The sequence below is a fragment of the Peromyscus maniculatus genome, chromosome 22, assembly GCF_049852395.1.
Source record: "Peromyscus maniculatus bairdii isolate BWxNUB_F1_BW_parent chromosome 22, HU_Pman_BW_mat_3.1, whole genome shotgun sequence".
NCBI classification, from domain to species: domain Eukaryota; kingdom Metazoa; phylum Chordata; class Mammalia; order Rodentia; family Cricetidae; genus Peromyscus; species Peromyscus maniculatus.
The window spans coordinates 42,499,276-42,520,403 of NC_134873.1; the positions used below are offsets into that span (position 1 = coordinate 42,499,276).

General features: G+C 37.0%; 1 protein-coding gene across 4 annotated transcripts in view; it reads right to left on the minus strand.

The window, feature by feature from the left end:
• The window catches only part of Memo1 (mediator of cell motility 1), a 102,058-nt gene that overhangs the window by 7,187 nt on the left and 73,743 nt on the right, over positions 1–21,128 (minus strand). For 3 of the 4 annotated variants that reach the window (XM_076558679.1, XM_076558682.1, XM_076558680.1), the window contains 2 exons: positions 14,491–14,633; positions 5,733–5,809 (listed from right to left, as the gene is read on the minus strand). In XM_076558679.1, coding sequence (XP_076414794.1) covers positions 5,733–5,809; positions 14,491–14,633 — 220 coding nt within the window. Of the gene's footprint in view, positions 1–5,732; positions 5,810–14,490; positions 14,634–15,743; positions 15,790–21,128 lie in introns of all 4 variants that reach the window. The other variant, XM_076558681.1, reaches the window with a different exon arrangement.

The following is a 21,128-nucleotide window of genomic DNA, read 5'->3' on the forward strand; positions in this document are numbered from 1 at the left end:
GTCACAGTGAGAAAGATGCTGAAGCTCTGAGGCTACAGAAGGGGAGGGTATGGACAGCTCTATTCTCAGGGTCCCATGGATGACTTCAGTGTAATGACAGGGTTGTTTAACTATTCCTACCACGGGCAATCTCTTCTTGGCCTGCAGCCTTACCATCATCAGTATGACAAGACTTCCCAAACTCACACCTCCCTGAGCTGCAGCTAGTGAAGAGCCTATTAGCAAAGGTTATTAATATTACCTCTGGCTTATAAGTATCTTAATTTGATCCATTTCTTCCCAAGTCCACTGCCACCATCTCTAAATTATCATGTTTCCCCCTAAACACTGCCAAATGGCCTGCTGTTTGCTACCCATGATCTTGTAGAATCTGCTTTCTGTACACCCAACAGAGTGAACTTCAAAATCACGTAAATTATATCAGTATACTCTGTACTTCACATCAACTTTTACTGTGAATTACAATACAGATATATAGATTATAGTGGATGGATGGATGGATGGATGGATGGATGGATGGATGGATGGATGGATAGATGGATGGATGCATGGATGGATGGATGAGATACAGTCACCGAACAAAATCAAGAAATGATAAGTATACATAGCAGTAAGTATTAAAAATAGAAATAAGCCAGGCAAGCTGATACAACTGTTCATAGGAAGACTACAAGCAAATAGGATGCACAAATTTTTGGCTGTCCCCAACACCAATATATTTTGAGGTTTGGTAGGCTCTAAGGATGCTGATATAGGAAAATTCCATACACAATTAATTGTTTTCCACCCATAAGACTTTTGATATGTAATTTAGGTAGAACTTCTAATTACCTGTACCATTTCCACCTTGTATAAGAAGAAGAAAACAGTTTTCCAAGGTTTTAATAAAGAATGATTTTCCCATGGATGAAATCGTCATCTAAAGTGAGGGAATATTATAGTTTCTTTTATTTAAAAGTTTTATTTATTTACTAAGAATTATTCCCCTTTTGGGGGAAAAAATTCAAGCCACCCAGCAATGCCACATAGTAATTTAAGGAACAAAGGCAATGGCCATGTAGGAGTCTGTGTTTACTGCTGTTTTACTGATACTATATATATACATGGATCCTACTACTTCATTGTGTCTTCTAACATAGCTGTTTCTGAACACTGAGATTTAAGACATTAATTTATTATAAATTACTTTCCCTTTATCTCACTTTTATATTAGTGTGTTCATATTTTTAGCTGTGTATATAGGAAGATTATTATATTCATTCATTTTAAAAACACTTGAGTTTTTATGATCCAATCACTATTCTAGGCCCTTTGAATACATTAGAGAAAAAATTGAAGTGCTTGGCTGACAGAAAATATGGTTCTTACAAGTTAACAGTGAAGCAGACTAAGGTAGTTAGGGACCAAACACCAGAAGGGTCAGTGTAGAATGAAAACTGAACAAGGGGCCAGCAGACCCTACTGAATTGGTTAGGAGCTAGATAAGAAACCAGGCTTGGTGGGCATGCCTTTAATCCCAGTGCTGGGGAAGCAAGAAGCAGAAGCAGGTGGATCTTTGTGAGTTCAAGGCTAGTCAAAGCTATATATAGGTGGACCCTGTTTGAGGTATGTAAGTGAAACAGTTAAGTACAAAGGAGAAGACAGACACTGGACACATGGGGCAGTATCAACCAACAGTCTGTCCACAGCAAAGGGAACCACGTGGAAGAAGGCTTGCAAAGCTTGTTGATCCCTTTAGGTTTTTCTATGTAAACACAAGGATTTTACTGAAATAGGACAATATTATAGATATGGGCCAGAAGAATAACACAATGTGATTTGAGTTTTCACAAATCTGTTGGGGGCCCAGCAGTGGTGGAACACGTCTTTAATCCAAGCACTCAGAAGGCAGAGGCAGGGGGATCTCTGTGAGTTTGAGGCCAGCCTGGTCTACAGAGCAAGTTTCAGGACAGCCAGGACTACAGACAGAAACCTTGTCTAGGGGGGTTTGGGGAAATCTATTTGGGCTTTATTTTCAGCTATTTGAGATTGAAAATGACAATAGCAGCTGAGAAAGTATAAACCACCATCAAATGACTTATAAAAGTCTGTAAAAACAGACTTTTGTCAAGAAAAAAAAATCAGAAGTTTTAACTGTTGCCATGTTGAACTTGGAAATTGTTTATGTGACATTCCAGTGAAAATACTAAGCTAGTACCTGATATATAAGGAGTATGAGAGGACAGTCCTGGATCAAGATATTTTTACTGGTTTTGGCACTAAAAATACTGTTTCATAAAATAAAATACAAATTGTTAGACATACACACAAGGCACGCGCACGCGCGCGCACACATGTTTGATGCTAAAGAGCACCTTTTGAGCCTGATGTTGAGGTGTTCTGGCATATGTCTATCAGGCTAAGGCCAGAGGTCCGCAAATCTGAGGTCAGCCTGGCCTATAAAATTACTTTAGAGTAGTTCAATAAACATCAATAAACAAGTGAAGACAACTGTAATGAAAAGAAAACCTTCACATGCACACGACACGGTCACTTCTTCCTTATAGATAATTGTGAGGCAAAGGCACATACCAGAGCCTGTGCACACTAAACATGATGCTCTACTACTGAGCTACCAAACCCCAGCCCCTAGACAGTCATTCCTAAACGAACAGAAGAAATGAACAAGTGTGGAATGAAAACCACATGAGTGACAATATTTTGAGAGTCAAAAATTAAGATTTAGTGATTAATGCTACTGGGGATTTTAAAATGATCTCAACTTCCATCTTGATTTAGAATGCAAAGCTAGGTATGAGTAGAGACATACTTTTATATCACTGTTATATAAAGGATGGCTATTGTCCAAGGAGAGTATAAGAGGTGGAAGAAAAGGGGAAAGACAAGAGTCCTTCTCTGACTATGCTCAGTGGATCAGCTCATCCAAGCCAGATACCGCTCAAACACCGTTCCCTTGTGTCAGTCAACTGACAGAGGACATTCTTGCCAATTTGACACGTCTCTGTTCCAATTTAGCTTCTAACTTAAACCATTCTTCTGAAACTACTCTTACAAAGTTTGTAGCTTGATATTCTTGTGCCCTGCTAGTTAAAAGCCTTTTTCTCTCATCACTCACTCTTAGTTCCCCTAAACACAACTCCTAACGTTTGTCCTTTGATTTCCTCACCACTCTGACCTAACTACCCTTTCTTCCCTCCATTCTCTCTGACAATGGCACTGACCGCCTTCCTTTCTATCTGCCCTCCACACAACATTGACTTTTAAATGTTTGCCTCCAGCCAAGTACAGTAACTCATGCCTAGAATCCCAGAACACAAGAGGGATTCTCTGAGTTCAAGGTGAATCTGGGTTAAATAGTACGTTTCCAGCCAAACAAAGCTACACAATTAGACCTACCTCTCAAATAACTTTTAAAGAAAACAAATGTTTTTTAAATATTTATTTACTTTATGTATATGAGTGACCTGTCTTCATGCACATCAGAAGAGTGACTCAGATCCCATTACAGATGGTTGTGAGCCACCATGTGGTTGCTGGGAATTGAACTCAGGACCTGATGAGTCATCTCTCCAGCACCCCCCCCAAAAAAATGTTAATGTTTACCACCATCCAGACATACCTATGTGCTCTAAACCAGAAATGCACAATTAAAATATAATGTAGACCATATATGTAATTTTAAAAATTATAAAAATTACATATACGTAATTAATGTGATTAATTACCTTAGGCTTATGCATTCCACATACCCTGTCATCCTTAAATCACTTTCAGGTCCTGGTCCCAGGTTACACTCTGAACAATTTAACAGGGAAAGGAAACTGAAAGTCTAACCACTTAGGTAGAGGTAAGAGTTATACCCCACAGATATTTCCAGAATAACTGTATAACTATCAATACTATCAATACAAGAAAAAATAAGAATTGTATTTTTTTTTAATGTCACATTTAGAAAAACAAGATAAAATTCAACACTGGAAAGCCCAGTAGCCAAAAAAAAACTAATATAAATATCTACAAAAAAAGAACAAAAGACAAAAGGGGAGAAAGGCAAATTATCTGTACTTATAAAAAGTAATCCAGTCTTCTTAAGGTACTTTCTGTAGTTTCCTTTTTTGTAGAATATTATTTTAAAATGTGTTGTATTTGTTTATGCTGTGGAACATTTAATGATGCAAAGATATGTTGCATTCTTTTATGTTGCATTTTGTTTAGCTCTGTGAAGCTGTGTTACTGTGCCTGTCTAAAACACCTGATGGTCTAATAAAGAACTGAATGGCCAATACAGAGGCAGGAGAAAGGAAAGGCAGGGCTGGTAGGCAGAGGGAATAAATAGAAGGAGAAATCTGAGAGGAAAAGAAGAAAGAGCAAGAGAGCAAGGAGTAGAAGAAACAAGGGGCCAGCCACACAGCCACACAGTCAGCCACGGAGTAAGAGTGAAAGTAAGATTTACAGAAATAAGAAAAGGTAAAAGCCCAGAGGCAAAAGGTAAATGGGTAAGTTAAGAAAAGCTGGCTAGAAACAAGCCAAGCTAAGGCTGGCATTCATAATTAAGATTACGCCTCCATGTGTGGTTTATTTGGGAGCTGGGTAGTGAGCCCCCAAAGGAATAAACAGCCCAAAGAGTAGGAATAAAAAAACCAACAACAACATTTTGGCATTCCAACATGGAGCTAGAGTAAAAGAAAATCCAACAACATACCTTAGTAGACACAGGCTAAAGACCACAGACATTTCAAGTTCAAATTGAATATGATAAATGAAAATTGAAAATACAATTCAATACATAACAAGACTTAAAGGAGGTTTTATAGAAATACACCAAAACTCAAAATTACAACATTTTAAAGTTATTAATTTCACTAAGGTTAAATTCACTTTAGGAAGTTTTTGAAAAATCTGGAATATGGTATTAATTCCTAACTAAATATTTCTGGAACTTTAAAAACTTAAAAACATTAAAATGATGTAGCTGTAAAAATTCCTGCAGTACAGCAGACAAAATTTAAGTTTGCTAAATTACTAAAACCTGTCATCATAAACTTATGTCATCAGACCCGGAACACAGTTTAGCAGGAGAACACTTGTCCTCCATGTGCAAAGCCCTGAATTTAATACACAGCAAAGCAAAAACATAAAATGAAAGAGCTATAAGGTCATTACTTCCAGAGGAAAAAGGTGATAACTGAAAAACTGGTGTTTCAATTAGACAGTTATGATTTTAGTTTATATACTTTATCAAGTATTTCAGAAAATCTTCAGCATCACAAGAATAAATCTGGCCTATTAAGAAACCATATCTAAAAATTAAACTAAGTTATTTAATAAATTTCAAAGAACAGTAACATAGTTCAGAAAGACTCAAAATAAGTTACTTCAGATGGCCATCAAGGAATTATAGTCACGTATCCCACCATCTCCTACCACTGCAGCTTAACACAAGATATAGCATTAACATGCCACTGCCCCTTCAACCAAATACTTCTCCAAAAATATAATTAGAATCTGTATCTAAGTGCTCTTAAATATTCTCACTAATCAAAAAGAAGTATGATAAAGGAAAGTTCTTAGAGGAATTATCCATTCAAGGACACACTGCAGTTTGTACTTTTAATTCAAGAAAGGGAAAGAACTGTTAGCCCATTGTATATTTTAACATAGTCAATCTCAAATCACTAATCTAGAATTAAAAGATTTTTAGAGCATTAAAACCCCACACCTGAAAGACTTACCATTTTATCTAGATGTTCAATGGATCTATAAATCTCCCCCTGGGATTCATCATAGTAACTGTAACGGAACCTTTGACCTTGAAACAAATATCATGTACAAAATAAAATAGGGAAAAATTAGAAGCTAAAAAGAAAGCAAGCGCTTACCAAATAATTTCAGTTCTCACAAAAGGCAAAGCACAGCTTAAGCCTCTGCAAGAATCAATTCCCAAGAGCCCTCAACATAAAGAGGTATATTTGGGAAGGTAATAAAGAAATGACACATCACCAGAATTTTAAGATGTTAAAAACTATTTCATACTGCAGAAACTTTAAAATCACCAGCAATACAAGAATAAGGAAACCAAGAGCTTAAAGTTAGAAGCATTGTTAAACATCCTCTCAGCCTATAACTGAAGGTAAACCCCAAGACTACGACTCAAGAAAACTTCAGAAACTATCTCAGTGGGGTTATCACTGCTGAGCTCTCTTCAGGAGCAAATGTATGTGTCAGCCATACTTGAAGCTTGGGAGATTTTTACGGCCATTATTTTTTTAAGGAAAAGGACCGATACACGTGCCTTATGCAACGTGAACAGAACTCACAAAAGAATGAATCAACTGTCCTACACTGACATGAAATCCCCAGCTCAGAGTACAAGCACAAAATAGTCAATGTTCAGCTACTCTTCAAATAGCAGAGATTACAAAGACATTTTTTAAAAAGAAAGAAAAAGAAAACAAAGATTCAGAAAATAAATAGCTTCCTAATGTAGTAATATGAAATTCAAAAGGTAATATCCATAACTAATTACAGATTAACTATGGCAGATTTGAGATACCTCTAATATAGCTTTCAGCAATGCTGTTCTTTACTTTTATGTTTCCTTTTTAAATTTTAATTGTTTTTTATGTGTGGGGGTGTTTGCCTGCCTGTCTGTTTACCACGTGCATGCCTGGTGCTTGTAGAGGCCAGAAGAGGTTGATAACAGGAGTTACAGTTGGGTATAAGCCATCAACTGGGTGCTGAGAATTGAAACTGTGTCCTCTGGAAGAGTAGCCAGTGCTCTTAACCACCGAGCCATTTCTCAGTCCATATTTTCCTAATTTTTAAAGCTTTGCCAAAATGTGTTTCTAATGGTGTCAGATATATACTCATCATGTACACACAACTGTGCCTTAGGCATTATGTCTACAACTATTGATAAGTCCAACTTCTAGTCTCACAACTGAGAAAGCAGATTCCGTTGGAATTTTATGGTGTTTTTAAGTTTCCTGTTCATCTTATTGAAAACACTATCATACATATAATGATCAGTGCAAATTTATAAAACTCTCTTTGTTATCTTCTTAAAAAACACACCATGTATCTCAGTATTTCATTTGTGGGTGCTAATCTCTTTATTTACGTTTACTTTCCTAAAATGCACCATATTTCTTAATTTTCTTATTTAAATGTTTATATTATCTCCTAATGCCACTCAATATAATAACTATTAACTTTCCACAGAGCTATTATTAAAGTTCTCTTATAGCTGGTATCCTAGAATTGAACAGGCTGTGAACTAGTCTGTTCTCTGAATTTAATGACAAAGATGACTGCACGCAGTTAGACATGGTATATTTTAATGTACATACACGTCCAAGTGCACACACATGCGGCATTGTGTGGTAGGTGATGATTGTTGGCTTTATGAATCCTTCCAGTTCAGAGACTGTAGTAAATCTCACAGCATGTCTGGCCGCATGCAGACATCTCTGTCATTAAATTCAGGATGGCCTGCAATGTCAGCTCTCTCCATCTACCTTAGGTCCAAGGATCACCTTCAGAGTTCAGGCTTGTTGGCAAGCACTTCTGCTCAGAAGCTCATCTTGCTAGCCCTCAACTTGGCCTTTGAGTTAAATAATGCAGTATGTTTTTCTTATAACTTGGTTTTTCTTTAGAGAAGGTGTATTATGCACAGTAGTGAGGACTGTCTGACCATAAGGACTGTACAATTGACCCCATTTTCCACACTTGCCAGGTAGTTGTAAGGAGACTATATGAAGGCAAATCTACATTTCAGTCAGCCTAGCCTACTGACTCAACTCACTGGTACTATATTCATGTCTACTTCAAAGTTATTTTGATAAAACTGCCCGTCTCCTGCAAAACAATTAAATGAACACCTTAAACAAGGAAATTCTGCTTCCTTGCCACTATTCTAAAAATAACATTCTAGAAGATCAAAGTACTCTGTCTCAATTCTTTTAAAGCTGGACTATTTCAGGTTTATACAACTGTATTCTCTTTTCCCTGCTTCTGGAAACGGCTGCTCCTTTTGGCTACTATCTGTAAACCTTATGCCTACAAAAGACTGCTATTCCTGGGTGCTTCATGACAGTTATTTGCTACTCAAAAGTCCTTGCTCACTTCCAAGGAGGAGTTGTTTTCAAGTAACAACCTTGCCAAGAGAGCAAGGGGTGTAACTGTGTTTATGTGAGGTTATACCATACAGATGACCTTCCAGCTAACTTTAAAGTATTTCTGAAGAAAGGCACAGATGTTGGAAATACTTTAAAATATTGGAATCATCATGTAATTTAATGCAAATGTGAGTATACATAGGAAACCAATTGGAACAAATGTTTAGTATTTTGCTACCTGTTATTTTTTTGTGACCAACTCACATTTAGTAGTATAAAAGTTAAAAGATAAAGATAAATAGCTCATAGCAATAAAGAAACTAAATTTTCAGTACATGCAAGTACTGAATATTTTACTCATTAACAGCTTATAATGTTTTCATGATAATTTTTAAATTATACAAGTATTTTCACATTATTTGAACAACCCATTCTAGTCAATACAGAGATACTGCATCTAATCTGAATAGCTGATTTCATCTTACTTTTAGCCTGGATGTGTATGTATGTATGCATGCACACAAGTATATGAATGCGTGTGCCTACACACACAAATATGAAAGTCAAATGCTGCTTGGAAACTGAGTCAAGATACTTCTTATTTAAAAATTAATTTCTCAAGATTTCGTTCATTAATAAAGGAAACGATAGTACTAGCATAATATACTGATCAAAAATGCACCTTTAGTTTTGAATTGTTCATTTAAAATAAATTCTGATTGCATGATTCTCATGAGAAAATATTTTATTCTATAAGTTGTTATACTTTCGGGGCAATTGTGAAGCTGACTATGCACAAACATCTGTCTCCATGACTGGAGGACGGGAATTGTACACTCTTTTCTAAGTATGAATAAAGCATATCACATAGTAGAGAAAATTACTTACCTGAAACTTATCCTTTCAGAAGGTACACTGGGAAAATGGATTCTTTGAGCCCCTGTTTCAACTTCAAGTATGAGCTTTCTAGCTTTAAGAGCCATGGACACCGCCCTAGGGGCGGGACAAGCTCTGGAACTCCCTAGTGAGTATGTCAGTGGTTTCTTCAGGTGCCTTCCCTCAGTTCTTTTCAAATTCAAAAGATGAGAGGAAAAATAACCCAAGGGAAAAAAATCCTGTAAAGCAGAAACCTTACTCTTTGAGGGAAGGAGGGTAGCTCATTTGTGAATCCATTCCAGAGCACGCTTTCTGAGAAAAAGAAATACAGGTAAGTAATTTTCCCATCTCCAAAGGTGACTGGTGATTGATTAATGAGTGGATTCACAGAGTGTGGAGAGGAAGCTCCAAGGATGTCTGTTTAACACACAACAATCAACCAATGAGGACAGACAACGATGGATGGCACAAGAACCAACACTATGCTTGAAGGATCTCAAAACAAAAAGAAACAAATTAAACACCTCAACAGTAAGCTACACACTAGCCTGCTGAAATAAGCAATGACCTAATAATGTTACTCTGCAAAACCCCCAAAGTATCAGTCAGTAGGAAACCAATAGAATCTGTTCTGTGTACATTAACTCTTCACTTTGCTAATGGTGAGCCATTTTTCAAATGTGTGAACCCTTCCACAAATCCAGTAGGGAGATTAGCAGGCCATTCTACAAGGAGGTCCTAAACCTCTGAACACCTAGAACTGAAATCACAGTCAAAGAAAAAAATGTATTTCACAAAGAAAATACTATCTGTGCTCTATCAAATAAGATCATTCTTTCTAACAACTAGATGCTATCTATCATCTGTTCATCCTGAATTGTTACAATGCAAAAGAAAGTATCAGTCTTATCCCAACACTGAAAAAGGTCAAAACCCTAAACCTGGGATGAAGATGTACAAAGACCTGAGAAGACAAATGTATAGGCTTGGATAAGATACATTTTAGGAATTAACTAACATACTCAAACCAACTTCAGACTTTAGAAAGTAGAAATATCCTTGCACTAAGAAACTTAACAGGAAAAGGAGTATATATGAATCACTTAATGAACAGCACAGAAGAAATCTGAACATAGTATAAATTTTATAAATGCTTTGGGTAAGGTTACTTTGAATAAGTAGCTCAAGCTTCAAGAAAAAAATGATATAATCTAAGCAAATTTTAAATTGCTAAAGAAACTACACTAGATTATAGTTATATTTTAACAAAATAATGTCATAAACATTTACTTAGTAAATTTATTGGAACTGATTTGTAAAACCACCATAAAGGCAAATTAATAACTACTTCACTTCCAATTTGTTAGGTCTAATTTTGTTTAAAAATTTGTTAATAGTTTACTAAAACTTATGCTAATGAAAGTTATCAATCTAAACTTGGAAACATAAATTTCTGTGAGGACATAAACAAACAGTAACAGTATATATGGAGAATGTCAGAATTGAAACTTGGGAAATAGGATAAAAATGTACTAATTAGATCATTGAAAGAAGTCCAGACAAGTTTCTCCTACACTGAATCATCCTCCAGGATGTAGAACTTGGTAAGTATATTAAGTATTAATAGAACTTGGTAAACATTTGATTTAAAAAATCAAAAGCTAATAGGTAGTAAGGTGAAAGAGGATTATTACTCTTCCATACTATGGGGCTGATACATTGGTCTCATGCCTAAGACGATGACAAGGTTCAAAGCAGGGACTGAAATGCAGTTCTGTTTTAGGGAACTCCCCTGAGGGACACAAAGAGCGAGCTAGGTGACAGAACACAGGCTCCTCCCCCAACCCCATGCCTTGCCTCATTCCCAAAGATTCCCAAATATTCTAGTCTCTCCACTTTTTTCACTCTGGTATCTCTCTAAAGATGAATACCTATTTTTATAGAAAGAAATTGTATTTATAAAGGGACACTGGCTGATAATGAGGAGACTACACTTCCAATTTGTCAGTCAGCTTCCCAAGCATCTCTTAGGAGCACAGTTTTCACCATTTCCACAAAAGCTGGACAAAAAAACAAAGAGAACAAATACCAGGAAGAACAAGGTAGTCACTACCACTAGCCTAATTCAATAAAAACAAAGGCCCACTATGTATTTCTATCTGTAATCAAGTAATACCATAAACTAGTAATTTTATTTCAAATTACTTACTTCAGCTACTTAGAATTATAAAGAGTCTAAAGCAATGAAATGTTTAAGGCCTATGTACTGAAGAACTGAATCACTCCTGGGAAATTATTGGCCATTCACTCATTATGACTGCTTTTATATGGCTTAAAAACAACATGTCCCATACCTTTACAAGTAGGACAAAAGAAAAGCGTGGTGCAGTGGTACATGCCTGGGACCCACTTAGGGAGGCTGAGGCAGAAGGATGCAAATTCAAGGTCAGCCTGGAATGGCATGATTCTACAAGAGAGGGAGAAAGGAAAAGGAAAAAGAAACAAAATATCAACCTTCCTAAAGAGCTCAACTATTGGAATATAAATTTGAAAAACATGAATTTGATTCCTTAAATGACATAACTTGTAGTTAGCTAATGATTCACCTTAATAAGCATGCAAACCAGAAAGTGTTATGCTTTACAAAGTGACAATTACTATTTTCTGTGATGTCAATTTTCAAATATTATCCACATCACACCTGACATGGTCTGCCATACTATTGCCCAAATTGCCCAGAAGGAATTAGTGCCTTATGTAAGTAAAATGAGCACTTAGTGACTCTCAGTAATGATTTGCAGCTATCTATGGAGGACTGGGAAAAGCTCCATCGCTTAAGCACTCAATGTAAACACATAAGCCTGGATGGTCTTTACTGCTAGCCATTTACCAGCCTTAGAAAATTTTGAGGGTTTTTCTTTTTTCAATTATCATCTGGAAATCCTATTACAACTTAATTATTAACTTTTTTAGAAACCTGAGGAAAAACAACTGTAACTTTCTAAGAATCTTGGTTAGCTGTAAAAAACAAATTTATTTTTCTCTCTCAACTGTAGAGTAAGGAATGTTTGCATTAAGAGTTCTTTATTAAGCAGGCAGCAGTAGTATACTCCTTTAATCCCAGCACTCAGGAGGCAGAGGCAGGTGCATCTCTGAGTTTATGGCCAGCCTGGTCCACATAGTGAATTCCAAGCCAGCCAGGGGTACAAGGCAAGGCCCTGTTTCAAAACAATAACAAAAATAACAGCCAGGCCTTGGTGGCACACACACGCCTTTAATCCCAGCACTCAGAGACAGAGGCAGGCAAATTCTGAGTTTGAGGCCAGCCTGGTCTACAGAGGGAGTTCCAAGACAGCTGGGGCTACACAGAGAAACCCTGTCTGGAAAAAGAAAATGATAATAATACTAACAACAACAACAATCCTTTATTGGAGAGGTAAAAGGATGATGATTCACACACATGTAAAACAGGAATACTACACCTATTACCAGGCATGATGCCTCATGCCTGCAATCCCAGCACCCAGGGGAAAGATGCAGGAAGACTGTAAGTTTGAGGCTGGCCTGGATAACACAGTGAAAGCTTGTCATAAAACAAACAAACAAAAAAAAAAAAAAAACACATTTGGGCTGGAGAGATAGCTCAGTGGTTAAGAGCACTGGCTACTCCTCCAAAGGTCCTAAGTTCAATTCCCAGCAACCACATGGTGGCTCACAACCATCTATAATGAGATCTGAGGCCCTCTTCTGGCATGCAGGCCTACATGCAGGCAGAACACTGTATACATAATAAATAAATAAATTTTTTTTTAAAAAAAAAGCTTCAAAACTCCACATCTGATGCTGGTTTACGTTGTGGTTGCCTATGTTGCCAAATAGAAAGAGTAATCTGGAGAGCATCAAGAGAACAGTATCAAGTGATTCATAAGAGCCTTCAAAAATAAAAAAGGAAAAAACATTTGCTTCAAATTTTTTTTCCAAAACATGAGCATGTCTTGTTCCTGAGAGAAACTTACACACTGAGGAAGCTCTTCTTCCTAACAGTACTCCTTACTTCAAGACCGACTATGACTAATTTCTCATTCTTGAGATAGGAATTCCCTTCTAAGCCTCTATATGGGTCCGAGAATCTAAGAAATATAGTGACATGAATAAAAAATTACTTCTAACAGAAAAAATAATGCAAACTAGACAGCTGAATGAGTTACTGAAGAACCCAAGAAAAGTCTTTAGAAGGAAGCTCAGTTCCCATACACCCTAACAATGGGTTTCTAACCTCAGCACTATAGATACTTTCGACCTTCATTGGGTGGAGGCAGGGGATTGATCTGTGTACACTAAAATATTTAGAAAATTCCCTGAACTCTACTCATTTGATAGCAGATGCTTCATCATCCTTCAAATCACTTCACAGATGTGACAATGAAATCTAAAAAGATTTCCTGCTATTCTCCAATTTTCCCTAGGAGGAAAACCACACTCATGGAGAACTAGTGTCAACAATGCTAGTAATTTACATATTCTACTATCTATACCATGGAAGGCAGTCAAGTGGAGAGTACAACTTAAGAGGTCTACTCAGAGAAGAATGCAAAGAGAACCCAAGCAAGGAGGTAAAATGCCGACTCAATTCTCACAAGAGAAAGCAAAGGGCTCCCTATATAACTCACTGAGGATGTTTTCTGGCATTTTGGTATTTAATCTTTAAAAGTATGGTTTTATGTTTCCTTATAATAAAAGCAGAAGAGAATGAACCTATTAGGTATGACTTAAAATTGTGAAGAAATGAGCCAAAGAGATATCCTAAAATGAATGAAACTTAAATATTCTGAGACAATTAAAGATAAGTGAAAGCACACAGTATTCAAAGAAAGCAAAATCAGTTTCCTAGAAGAGGATAGATAGCCACAACATATCACTTCTTTACAATCTAGTCACTGTAAAATACCATTCCTCTTAGTTTACAATAATCATAAAACCCACTTGAAGATCACAGTGCTAATAGCCTGTATGTTCTAATATTAGAGGGCAACTCAAAAAAATTACTGAAATTGCGGACAAAAAATATTCACCAAAAGAAAAGAGACTAATTACAAAAAAGAAAATCTGAGAAGGACCAGTATAGCACACAGTACTCTTCTACATTGTGAAGAATTTGCTCTATCTACCAAACCTGACCTCCAAGACCCTGCACTATACATATGTACACAAATATGGGGGCTAACAGTTTTTAACTCCCACTAACAGAAGTATTCAAAAGCAAGGATGCCCTCACAGTGTGAATCCAACTGTACCAGTCGCCTTTGGAAATGTGCCTATATCCTCTGCTCATCCTTGTTAAATGACCAAAAGGCTGTTTTATTCACTTTTAAACATGGCTGCTACAAATACAACTTTGCAAAAAGTGATAAAGAATTGAGAATCAGAGCTTGGACTGGAAAGAACCCTTTAAGCACAAATACACAGCATCTAGCGTATGTTAAAATCTAGGACTTACCCCAGTGGCAGAAATCAGAGGAGACCACAAAGAGATTACTAGGATCCGCTAGATATTTACTGAAGAGTTTTCCGAATTCCTGTTCTTTTGACTCACTCAGAGCTCCAACCAGTACAGGAATAATGGTAAACTCATCTTTATGGCTTAAAGAAAACAGAAAAAATAAAAATAAAAATAAAAGTCATTTAAGCTGTTTAAAGTTAAAAATATTTTTCCAATGTGTTGGCATTAAAAAGTGGAACATTTATTAACAGTGATAATGATAACAGACATATTTGATTGTTGAATTCTAAAACTCTACAAAAGAAATTTTGAAGGAAGCTGATTTTAAAACAAGTACAAAATACTAAAAGTATCTCTTTAAGTTACCAAAAACGTGCATTGCTTTAAGTAAACAAAGCTATTATACTTCCAGGTATAAAATATGTTCCAAAGTAAGTCCATCAGACCATCCCCAACTATTCATGAAAGCTATGATCACCTACCCAGTCCTACCATTTTCAGAGCATGAAAGCCTTCCTCATCTACTTCAATTTGATCTTGTAAATATACACCATTTCTGGCACCTATTCTATAAGCCTGCAAAGCACGACCTACATAACTTGAACTTGGCTCCTGTGAGATTCATCGACTGCTAACCCCAACAGTCAAATACATGCCAGCCTCAATACAACTCAAATTTCACTGATGTCAAGAGTAACAAAAGAATTAAAGGATATATTCATTTCTAATACACCCCCCCAAAAGACACACGCACCCACCCACATCATTTATGGTATATCCAGTTACTTTTGACTGACAAATTTATGGAAAAAAACAAAACAGATTAATAACCATGATTTAAGCGACTATGATTTTAAGTAACTATAATTTACTGCATTTTACAAAATATTTAAAATTGTTCACTATAATGGAATTTTAATAGTATATATATATATATATACATATATATATATATTCAGTATTTATGTATCAATGGTCCTAAGAGTTTTAGAAGCATGAATTATGTTTGTCTAAACTTGTTTTGAATAGGACTTTTAAATTCAGCATTTAATAACTATTTTTAATGTTAATAACCTGACATAGGACAAACAGACTTCATAAAAGGGTTTGTTTTGTTTTTAACACTAAGTTTAAGCAATCACAAAATAAATGTTGGCTAAGCTGTATGCCACTACTGCAGGGCCCCCAACACCTCCCCCACAGCAGCCCCCTTACCCTTGTCAACTGCGAAATAAACAGACCATACAGACCTCCAGTCCCTCTGCAATGCAGGGGCTTCTTGGGCAGAATCTGCATCTACGGTGTAAGGAAAAAAAGAAGAAGCTGGCAGAGGAAGCTGCCATGGGACATCTCATTCTCTGATTCTTACCAGTTTGCCAAGTAACTACACAGAGCAAACAAGGCTTTTTTCTTTAATCAGGTGAATTATTAATTGAAAGAATTTTGGCTTCTAATAAAAATTTTTGGTAACTGCCATGAATTATTCTAACCTCGAAAATTACCTCCAAAAATAAATACATGAAGATCAAAGAGATTGCAAATAATTATGGTATGGTAGGGAAGCAGCTGTTGTGCAAATGATAAGAAGCAAAGGGAAGCCAGAGGTGGGTTTAAGACCATTCCTGTGGCACTTGAAATGGTTGCCCTTATCTTCAGAAGGATCACACCTAGAAAAGCTATCTGATCAAAGTTATCACATGAAGCACACAGTCATCAAGTGTCAACTGCAGATGGCTTGCTCTGCAGAAACAACAAATCTACTCTTCACAGACCCAAACCTTCAAATAATCTCAACGAGCATATAAATCTATCTCTACAAAGAAAAAAGTCCAGTCCACCACAAAAACCAAGGGAGTGAATCATGGCTCATCATGTCAGTCTTTCTTGCCATTTTTAAAATTTTACTGTTTCTCTGTCTCCATGAGCATGAATTAGAAAAAAAAGAACACTTGACTTTGAAAAATAAGTACCAGGACTGGAGAGACGGCTCAACAGTTAAGAACACTGGCTGCTCTTCCAGGGGAACCAGGTTGAATTCCCAGCACCCACATGACAGCTCACAACTGTCAGTAACTCCAAAATCTCACAGACCTACATGCAGGCAAAACACCAATATACATAAAATAAAAATCAATTATAAAAAAAGAAAAATAAGTACTTTTGGGTCTTAAAGAATCTTAAAATCCAAGTTCTGAAGTTGATTTTCCAGTAAAGTACAAATATACCCACTGAAAAAATTATAAAACTGGATAAAGCTTTTAAACAACAATTTTTGTGCACTTAAGTCAACTAAAGAGGAGGAAAACAGCGTGTCTCTTCATGACACATAACCACTTCCTGTTAAGATCAGTAGGCCGTCTCCATCCCTGCCCAGTGCCACAGGCAGAGAAGACCCACCACAGCAGAGCTGCAGGTTGCTAAGTGCAAACTAGAGAATCTCACACGTTCCTCAGCCTGAAGTCAGTGGAGCACACCAAAGCCTACGGATTAGCTACAAACTTAATAGGACGACCCTAGATAGGGAAGGGCCACACACTTGATAAATTGTCCTAAAATCCTAAAGAATGGGACTTTCATCCTCCACATAACTTTGGCTGACCCAAAAGATGCCAAGGTCACTAAAATTCCAGAGCCTCTGAGTATGAGAGAGAAGAACCAGGACATTTGAGGTGAAGCTAATCACACATGCCATGCCTGCAATGCTGGGGGACTGGCTCAGCTGTAGAGGGCTCACCCAGGAGTCAGAAGACAACTCAAGAGGAAGGGGAAGTAGAAACACACTGAGCTTGTTGGACTATGCTCCCCAAAGTACACAACACTCCGCATAGACAGTGAAAGCATCCTGGGCTCATGATGTTTAAATACAACCTATAAGCAATCATTTGCTAAATACTAAACTACAATCACTGGCAAAGTCCTTGAAAGCTGAGTGAAAACATAAAAATACTAATTTCTTGAAATAATAGTGGGAAAACAAATTCTGCAGCTGGAATGCATACAAAATGCTAAATAATAAAGCCTGCATGGAGAAAATGAATAAAACCAGAATTACTACAAGACTACATAAAATGTACCACTCAAGAAAAAAATATAATCTATGTTAAAAAAAAAAAACACCAAATTATGACACTCTATAAAAATAATAGCCAATAAATGTTAAAATCAGCTCAATGCTTAGATTTAGTAAATTTCAAAATTGTTCTGAGAAATATAATCAAAGAATTAAAGAAAGCTATTTAAAACACCACCTTAATGTGTGCGTGCGTGCGTACGTGCGTGCGTGTGTAGTGTGTCAACAAGAAATACACCAATATCAACAAAGTAATGCAAACTGTTTTTTAAAAATGGATCACTGAGCCGGGCGGTGGTGGCGCACGCCTTTAATCCCAGCACTCGGGAGGCAGAGTCAGGCGGATCTCTGTGAGTTCGAGGCCAGCCTGGGCTACCAAGTGAGTTCCAGGAAAGGCACAAAGCTACACAGAGGAACCCTGTCTTGAAAAAAAAAAACCAAAAAAAAAAAAAAAAATGGATCACTGAAAAGTACAACTAAATGAAAACATTTACCTATTGGATCAGAGAACAGAATTAACCTTTTAATAAGGGTGAATGTTTGCGATCAGCAGTGGGCTCGAGGCCAGGTACAGCAGTGCAGCCATACTGAGGAGGCTAAGAGAAGAGGATAGCAACCAGCCCAGACCACAGAGAAGATCCTGCCTTCAACTGAGGGGACAGGCAAAGACAAAGCTTAATTTAAATCATTAGCCAATCTGAACCACAGAAAAACAGTGAGGAAATATAAAGAGAATTGGGGAATTTAAGACAATATGAAGCATGCAAACTAGCATCAAACCCAAACAGAGGAAAGAAAGAGAGAATAGTTGCTGAAAATGTCCTCTAAATCTCATGGAAAACACTAACCAAACAAATCTGATCCTCACCTACTCCAACTAAAGACGAGGCTCCCCACCAAAATAAACTTACAACTTTCGCCTCATACCAGTCACAATTAATTCAAACTATGTCCAAGGATTTTAAGAGGTAAAGCTGTAACTCATCTAGACCAATGGGATCAGGGAACATCTTTTTTTCTTTTTTATTTTATTTTATTTTTGGTTTTTGGAGAGACAGGGTTTCTCTGTGTAGCCCTGGCTGTCCTGGAACTCATTCTGTAGACCAGGCTGGCCTCCAACTCATAGAGATCCGCCTGCCTCTGCCTCTTGAATGCTGGTACTAAAGGTGTGGGCCACCACTGCCCTACTGCAAACATCTTTTTAAAGGGACCATAAAACACTTAGGTTTTCTGGGCCATACAATATTCAGACTAAAAATATCCAATATTATTACAGAAGGACAGTGGGCAAAGACAATACAATATACTAGTATCTGGGTGTGGCTTCCTACTTACAAAACAATATATGTTGACACACAGACTTGTACAAGAAATGTTTATAACATTATACACAATAACCATAAATAACAGCCTTCACTATTTAAATCGACCATGCAAAAATAAGGGTGTTTTATAAGAATCTCCAAAAAGTTATCAATCCCAGCCATGATGAACTTTTAAGATTGGAAAGAACCAATCAAAGCAGAAGATTAAAGAGAGTTACAAAGACACTCCCAAGTGTTCCATTTCTAAAACAATGGCAGTAACAAAACTAACACAAGCTGTAAGGAATCTGAACAGTTGGTGACTTGTGTGTGTTAATTTTGTTTGGAGACAAGTGTTGCTGTGTCATACAAGTTCACTTTCCCCGTCTCTGTCTTCCAATACTAGGATTTCAGGCACACACCACCCCATGCCCAGCTACCAATAGTTGACTGTTTGGTTTTTTGGTGGTTATTTTTTTAAGATGTATTTACTCTTATTTTATGTGCATGATGAGCATTCTGCCTGCATGAATGTCTGTGCACCTTGAACATGCAGTGCCCAAGGAAGCCAGAACAGGAAGTTAGATCTCCAAACACTGCAGTCATAGACAGTTGTTTAAGGCCATATGGGTGCTGGGAGATGAACCCAGGTCCTCCATAAGAGCAACAAGCGCTCTTAACTGTAAGCCAATCCTCCAGACTCAAAATACTTTTTTCAATCAAACACTTTCAATGCTATTTTTCTTACTACTTCTGCACATTTTTTAAATTAAAAACTTTAAGGTATAAAAACCAAATAAAGAGGGAGGCAGAGGCAGGTGGATCTCTGTGAGTTCGAGGCCAGCCTGGTCTACAAAGTGAGTTCCAGGACAGCCAGAACTGTTACACAGAGAAACCCTGTCAAAAAAAAAAAAAAAAAAACCAAATAAAGAAAAAAAGTAATAAATATAAAAAAGAGGTGATCAAACTATAAACTCCAAACAACAACAACTCCCCTAACAGGAATTATGATTTCATAATAATCTCAATTTCATTTTTACAAGATATAATTCTTACATATCCTAATTCCTCAAAATCAATTAGTTGTATTTGATAATAAAGTTTATTATGAATTAACTATAAAACAATGGGAAAATGGAACAAAACATGTAGGTTTATAAGCATTAAAAACTGCTGGCTAGGAGATGGTCATATATATGTTTAATCCTAGCGTTTGGGAGGCAGAGGAAAGCTGATTCTGAGTCCCAGGACAGCCAGGGCTACACAGAGAAACCCTGCCTTGATAAATTCTAAATGAATAAATAGTGTGTGTGTGTGTGTGTGTGTGTGTGTGTGTGTGTGTGTGTCCAAGCAACATTAAACTACAAGATGGGCCAAGAATGGTCACATAGGCCTTTAATCCCAGCACTTCAGAGGCAGAGACAAGCAGATCTCTTGAGTTCATGGCCAGTCTGGTCTATAGAGTAAGTCCCAGGACAGCCAGGGCTACAGAGAGAAACCCTGTCTCCAAAAAAAAAAAAAAAAAAAAAAAAAATTCTGTGTATACAAACTTATATGCACATTAGTGTATTCTTAACCATTTTTACTCATGATAAATATGTTAAATGGGACCAGAGAGACTTCCACTGTTCATTTTATCCTTCATGATTCGATTTACAATCTGAAATCATGTCTTTATTTTTTAAGTATCAGAGGAATAAGATGAGCAATAGGATGAGTCATTTTACATTTTTTTTCTTTATAGTCTTTTTTCCAGTCAGTGTAGGGTGGAGCCCAGGGACTTGAGCATACTAGGCAGGCATTCTCCTATTACTCTGCAGCGCAGACATCCAATGTTTCTAAGAGGTTCCAGGAAGGGCTGCAGAGATTCTGATCAGTGAAGTACTTGATACAAAGCACAGGCTTGAGTTTTATACCCAGCACCCAAGTAAAAAGCTAGACATGTGACACACATCTGTGACCTTGGTTCTTGGGAGACAAAGAGGAGAAAATCCTGGAAATCACTGGCCAGCCAATCTAGTCATGAAGTGAATTCTGAGTTCAGAGAGAAACCGTGTCCCAAAAAGTAAGATGAAGAGCAATCAAGAGAGACATCAGCATCCAGCCTCCATACCACATACAAATACCTGCACAACATGTGTATAGACACACACTTTAAAAATGCAAAATAAACAAAATCATCAGTTTTTACATTTAAGATAATAGAAGTTAGCCAGGTGGTGGTGGCGCACACCTTTAATCCCAGCAGAGGGAGGTGGATC